We start from the raw sequence: 7439 nt of genomic DNA, 5'->3' as shown, positions 1-7439 counted from the left end.
GTATCCTTGATGTTATACAGAATCTTGTGTCACTTGGGCCAAAATCTGAGGGACAGCAAAAATAAAATTCACACATAGCACTCAACTGAACCCGGTTCACACATAGTACTCAACTGAACCCGGTTCACACATAGTACTCAACTGAACCCGGTTCACACATAGTACTCAACTGAACCTGGTTCTTTGGCATTATAACAAGATAAAGCTTTTTACAACTGGCTACTCCAAATCAGTTCATTATGGTGATATTTCTGCCACATCACAGAAGGAGAGTCAAAACTGTTCTAATGATTCTGAGTATTTTTACAGGCTAAACTGTCCTATCTATTAACAGTATGGCACTACAATTGACTTTAGTCTGCTTGGTGGGCATGGCTTCCATCAACCACAATGGACAATATAAATGTAATTAATTACAAGGCTGACGTTACTAGTGTTATCTCCTTTCATCTGACATGGAATGCAGCAAACATATACATAAACATTGTACTGCATCTAAGACAACATATCGGTATACTGCAGAATGATATCGCATCTATTAGCTCTTATTTCCATGTCAATGGATCAGTCAAACATACACATTAGTGGATCAAACCTGCATATTTAAGCTGATCAAACTTTGCATGAGTAGCCTTAGGTGACTATGCTACAACTACACTGATAGCAGTTACAAGCAAGGATGCAAGAATTGGGATTGACAGGGAAGTGTTTCCGTGACCTGAGGTACCCAGAGTGAGCAACAGAACAGTAGTGGAATGTCGATTAAACAAGATAACATCAGACCACAGGCAGTGGTACAGCAGTATCTTTCACCCCTCTTAGGGTGATATGGCTCATTTTTGTGGAACAGTTGCACTACATTGAAACAGTCATCTCTCCATGCAACGTAAAATGCATCTTTGCCGATTCTGATACAAAACAAATCATCAAAAATGCCAATTTAACCTATAAAGTTGAAAAAAAAAAAACCACAATGAAAAAAGGCCTGTGAAACTGGAGTTCAAACAATTCACTAATTTTCCCCCAGTGCAGGAAAAAGTGGTTTCAGCAGCCATGCTGCACTTCGCTCATAACCCTTGCGCAGTGAACAGGTTTGCGGAACTTGAAACAGACTATGCCTGTCTGAAGTACAGGTTGTCCAGATTGACCTGAGCTACTCTACATATGCATGACCCAGGAGGTCAAACACAAACTGCTGGTTAAGTTCATTAAACTAAGGGAGCTCGCTGCCTAAAAGCCCAATAGGAAACATTAAACCATCTGCAAATAATTGTTTACAGAAAGTTAGCACATTTCTCGACACTGATATGTCAAACGCTGACCTTGTCTCAGCTGTTCAGACATGTTGATCATCACCCGACAAAGTTGCATCCCTTCACAATAATAGATCCAACCAGTTGTGACATAGTCATGCAATGCATTAGTATTCACTTGATCAGGTCAAGCTGAACAACCTGTATGAGGTCATGAACAGTTGTCTAATCTTGGTTGTGTACACAAACGAGTAAATAATCTATGGAAAACTCTGTCACAGAGAAAACTCAATATGTCTGGTTTATTCACACCCATATGTCTGCCTGCTCTGCTAATGACAATATGCAATGCAAGCACTGACCACATCCAATTTGAAATTAACACCTATTGGGCAGTTATATGCCATAAACAAAGACCCACCTAAGCATATCAGCAAATGAACCAGTGGCCAATGAAGAGGGTTCGGAATCACAGCTGCTTCATTTCAAGTGATGTACAACATATTGCACGTTTGATTTGCCATTATACACTTACAATTTTGTTTATATCTTTTTTCTTAATCAGAAATGCATTGTACATATCATGAATACGTGATAACTGTTTGAATTATGTTTGTTTGGCTGCACGTGTCCTTTAATTTCAAATAGAACATGACTATTTCTGAGTATTGACAACATTGCAAACATGTCAGTACTATTATTACCACAAACCAATTGTCTGCGTATCTGCAAATACCTCTGTTTAATTAAATCTTACGGTGCATAAGTGCGCATTATTTCCTACACAGATATTTCATGACAGAATAGTTTAGCAAACACTGTGAGTTTGTTTTGTGCATCCAGGTCTCATAAAAATACCAGATTACAGAAACTGTACGTGTACATGAAACAGATCAGGCATGGGTTATCAGTGCAGATATATTATCATGTGTAAAGACACCAGTTAGAGGGTGTGAAAACAAAAGAGCAAACTGACTGAAACCAGAAACAGAGACATAAAAATACACAATGATGTGTACAGTGTAACTATGTACCCCACTAAGTATTACTTAAACAATTCATGTGAAAGTATGAAATATATAATGTATGGTGCTGCTCATTCTCTTCCCACAGAGGTTATATCTTCCTACAAACCTCTGTTCTAACATGGTCCTTTCATGGTGCGATAGTTCAGGACTTGTGACTGGTTACAATCTGATTTAGTTGTGCAATCAGCAACTTTGTTTCACAGGTGGTCATTCCTAAGGCCTCAGTAACTTGCGTTCACTGCTTCAGGAAAACTCTAACCTCTTCCTTAGTCTGTTGTACTGACCCTGAAGTATAAATATCCAAGAAAGCCCACGCAAGTCTAGAAAATGTGGCAAGTCTAGATTTCCATAGCTTCTGAAAATGAAGGAAGTCTCAGGGCTCCATTTCATTACATTATTTTTTGTTTCACAATGGACGTTTTTTCAGTAAAATATGTTCATTTCAGAGACTAGCTATTAGTTTACCTCTTCCCCTGTATGGTGCACAAATGTTTCTTCAAGACAATGGCATTTCTGTCTTGGGAAAAACAGAGAAATTCATGTAAACACTCATGGTTAAGCAGATTGGGATGACCACATTCTCTCTCACAGATGATGACAAGGGAAGGGAGATAAGCAGTGATTTACTGGACAAATTGGGAGGATATATCAACAATGCACCCAAATCAGCTTCGGTGGAAACAAAACACTTCCTCTGAGGAATTCCTTGGACTTCATTCAGAAGAGGTCAAGTGGTTATGGTATAAATAAAGAAAACAATACTAGATTATTCACTGCATCAAATTTACTAAATGTTTTAATCTGGCAACTGTCCTTGAGGATGCAATTATTGCACTGCAACACAACTATTGAGATGCATAACTTTTCAGATACGTAGCTCTTCAGATACAGAAGGTTTATAAAAGGTTATAAATAGAGATGACGGTGTAGAACAATTATAGCACCAATCCGAAAGAAGGAAAACTGCAGTTTTGGATTGACAACATACAACTGCAGCTGCTTCGTACAAAACATCATTGCATGGTAAGATAAAGTTTCTGTTTCCTTGTAGAAGTTGACTTTGACTTCTTCCACTACACCGGGACCTCTCATTGTACACAGAAATTGTTGAAAACCAATTCAGGTTCCTGAGTCGACAGCAAAGATGACATCAGTGACTGCAACTGAGGTAAAGTCATGTCACATTACACAAATGAATGCAATGGCCTGATTGTCTCTCTCTCTACCCATTTAGCACTCAATGTTTAAGTTACACAAAAAATATGATTTTCAAAAATTCAAGGGTCGCGTATAGACTGGAACAGTTTATTGATCAGTAGCTCACGTTTCATTATAAAATGATAGAAATTCACCATATCTGACCAAGGATTGCTTTCTACTGATGTCTAAAATTACAAAAACAATAAGTTGTTAGGCATTGTTTCCTGCCTGTGAGTACAAAACGTGTCATGGTACTAACTGATTTATTGCCTCAAACTACATATGTAATATCTAAACATGAGCCAACTGTTGAACTGCAACTATTGATAATGTTGAGTCTCTGTGACCACACTGATGGTAATAGTAGCCAAACCTTCTACCATGTAGTATTCTTCCTTCATCAATCATATATCTATGATCAACTCGAAATGACGAGTAATCTAGGTTTTTTGAAAATATTTCAAAACCATCCCTATCAGGTTGATTGTATTGATTATATCGATTTGTAGGTGGCCATGAAAAAGGTGGAACATACTTAAACAACACCTGAAAGTTCATATAAAAATGGCTGACAGAGCCCCATCATCTGGAGCTATGCATGAAGAACCTAAGATGCCTGTTCCTCGGTTTAATTCAAGACCAGGAACCATTTCTAAACAAGATACACAAAATCAGTGGAAACATTCTGAAAATTTCAAACCACCCAGAACAGGTACATCAAATTCTGGCAGCATAACACGCCAAAGAGACATATTTCAAAAAGAAAAGAGAAATTTGATAAAAAATTATGAGCATGACCAGGCCTATGGTTTTCCTGAAGTTCCCCATGATTCAATATTTCGTACATCAACATCCAAAAGCACAGATATGGATGCAGATCAACACTGTCCAGAAATCATCATGTCCAACACAAAGGCCACAACATTCTCTGATGTATCCCTGCATGAATCAAGCAGCCACAACAGCGTACAGCAACACAGGTCTGCTTCAGATGATGTCCCACTATTCGGGGAAATAATACAGATTTCTGACAAACTCACACAAGCACATTCACAACATGATCAAGCCACAAGCCAAGGTTGCTTCTCTCAACAATCACGGTACAAGTCTGGTGATGCTACTAACAACATCAAAGATCTGAAAGGTGATACAGGACTCAATTTTCTTTCCAAAAAGTTCAAAGAGATGCATCAGATTCTTCCCTCCATTTGGGGGCCAGTGATGCAAGAGGATGTAACTGTGTATGTTACCCAACCACTACCGCCACAAGGCATAGATGGAGCTGTTTACCATCTCCAAGACACACTACAGACACTAGGCCAAAATGGAACCAAAAATCAGCAAAGTACAATCCATGGAGAATTAAGCCCTTATGAACAGTCACTTGGTCCATCACACAAAAGTCATAAGGACCAAGACTTGTGCATTCCATCAAAGATGATTGACAATTCAACAACTAGGTTAGGTTAGGTAGTGGAGCATGCCTCTGGCGTCGTGGCCCTTGCATGTGCCCTCTCGTTTCTCCTCTTGATTATATTGATGAATTGAGCCCATTCATTATTTCTGTTTTCAAGGGCTTCTTTAAGATTGTTGTTGGCTGTTGACCTGATTTCATCATATTCGGGGCATCTGAATAAGATGTGCTCAAGATCTTCCTCTTCTTGATTACAAAATGTGCAAATGGGGTCAGTTGCCAGATGATATTTGGATAGCTCTGACAGGGAAAGTGGTTCAGTCGGATTCTAGAGATGGTAACTTGATCCGTTCTTTTGATATTTTTGTAGAAAATTCTGTTGGGTTATTCCTGCAGTTCAAAGTACTTTCGACCTTTGCTGTTATTGAGCCAGATATTTGACCATTTATCACTAGAGGTTTCCTTCACTCTGCATTTCAAACTAGGTAGAGATGACATAGGTTTTAGCAGAGGGCCACACTCAGATGCTTGCTTGGCAAGTTTGTCAGCCTTTTCGTTCCCAATAATCCTACATGGCTTGGGATCCATTGTAGGCAGATGACAGTTTTCAGGGTTTGTAGCAGACTGTTGATGGCTTTGGTTTGATGGTAGTACTCAGTAGGTTTGTATGACAACAGAGTGTGCAGGGATGATAAAGAGTCAGTCAGGATGGTGTAAGGACCGGAGTTGGAAAGATCTTTATTTTCCAGCAAGGCTCTTTCTATTGCTGTAAGTTCTGCACTGAGGATTGAGCAGGGGGTGAGTGGAATGATGACACTACTCTCATCGTCTTGGAGATATATGCCTGCCCCAGCTTTTCCATTGTTTGGATCCAGGGAGCCGTCAGTGTAGATCTTTCTCTATTCTGAATATTTAGTCTGGATTAACTCCAAGGCTAGCATCTTCAACTTGACTGGGTTTTCTGACTTATTGGCTTGTTCTGGAATTGATGTTACTATGGTTGGAGGTTTCCATTGCCATGGTGGTATATCATTCATGATTGCTGTTGGAGAAAAGTTGGGGTCTGACCTAGAAGGGAGATAGATGTTTCTTTCCTTGAGTAGCCTGCTGGATCTTGCATAGAAGGAGTTCTTTGCTTTGTTTTTCTTGAGATGCCCTGAAGAATCTTTTGGAAGGAAGTGATTTTTAATCCTTCTGTTCAGGATAACTGATTCCGAATGGATCTGAAGTGGAGGGATGTTTGCTTCTATCTCAAGTGACCCAACTGGCGTGGTTTTCAGAGCACCAACTATGAGACGGAGAGCACAATTTTGTAAGGTTGAAAGTCTTTTCATTCTCGTTGGGCAGCATGATGACCAGATTTCCATGGCATATGACATCTTACTCCTAATAAATGTCAGATAGAATGTTCTTAGGGTGGTAAAATCGGCCCCCCAAGCTTTTGATGAAATGACCTTCATGAGGTTCAGCCTCTTTAGACAGTCATGATGTAACCGGTCAATATGGGCATTCCATGTGAGTTTAGGGTCGAGTGTTAGCCCTAGTATTTTCGGATTTTTGTTGTAGCCTATTGACCGACCAGAGATTTGTATACCAAGTTTGTCAAGTGGCAACACATGTTTTCGTTTCCTGGTGATGACTGTGTATTCTGTCTTTTCTTGGGATATCTTTAATTTCCACTTGGTTGCCCAATTGTTTATTGCTTCCATACATTCATTGGCATGCGTCACAATGTGGTTGAGATCTTTGTGAGTGATATATATGGAGCCATCATCAGCATATGTGACTTGTCCCAGTGGCTTTGAAACTACAGATGGTAGATCCTGCATCATGATGTTAAAAAGGATTGGGCTGATTATTGAACCCTGGGGTGTTCCAGTGTTGATGCTGATTAAGTCTGAATACTCATTACCTACTTTGGTTTGGATGTGTCTTTCGCTGAGGAAGCTTCTGATGAATTTAAGAAGTCTGCCACTTATTCCCAGTTCAGCTGCCTTTAAGGTGACTCCATCCCACCACACCTTATCAAATGCACCTTCTAGATCGATCAGGATTATAACCGTGTATTCATTCCTGCTTAATCCTTGATGACATTGTTCAGTTAGCTGCATGAGTGCATCTATGGTACCTTCAACAACTATATCAAGGGTTCGCAATGACTTGAATGGACCAACAATGGCTGAATCTACAACATGTTGCATTGCTAACACACCACTCACAATGAGTCCAATGGTGAGTTATGTATGAGTCACTTGTTATTCAGAGGTCTTGGAAAGGGCAGTTGGGTTTGGGGCTGCACATGGAATTCAGTACTTACAACTGACTCACAACTCACTTTAAAAATATTAAGTAATTTTCAGTGAAACATTCTTTTAAACTAAGAGGGGAACAAATAAAACTTTTAAGGATTTTCAGGAAAATAATCTATTTTATAATCTCTCAAATCACTCCCAGAATATCAGACAGTTCACTTTTTTCACAACCCTTGTATACATAGGACAAGATACTGCTTTAAATTTGGGTCAAATGCTATCAAAATTGAAT

At 39.3% G+C, this 7439-nt stretch overlaps 1 protein-coding gene and 1 pseudogene across 10 annotated transcripts in view; both read right to left on the bottom strand.

The window, feature by feature from the left end:
• Positions 1–7439, bottom strand: part of LOC137273780 (anaphase-promoting complex subunit 5-like) — a 134199-nt gene that overhangs the window by 45299 nt on the left and 81461 nt on the right. For 2 of the 10 annotated variants that reach the window (XM_067806633.1, XM_067806635.1), the window contains one exon: positions 3270–3444. The exons of the other annotated variants lie outside the window; for them this stretch is intronic. In XM_067806633.1, coding sequence (XP_067662734.1) covers positions 3270–3373 — 104 coding nt within the window. In that variant the 5' untranslated portion in view covers positions 3374–3444. The remainder of the gene's footprint in view (positions 1–3269; positions 3445–7439) is intronic. 10 annotated transcript variants of the gene reach the window in all.
• LOC137274303 (uncharacterized) lies at positions 5280–6229 on the bottom strand (annotated as a pseudogene).

The sequence above is a fragment of the Haliotis asinina genome, chromosome 2, assembly GCF_037392515.1.
Source record: "Haliotis asinina isolate JCU_RB_2024 chromosome 2, JCU_Hal_asi_v2, whole genome shotgun sequence".
NCBI lineage: Eukaryota > Metazoa > Mollusca > Gastropoda > Lepetellida > Haliotidae > Haliotis > Haliotis asinina.
The sequence above is the reverse complement of the archived record's forward strand: the minus strand, read 5'-3'. Positions and strand labels throughout refer to the sequence as shown.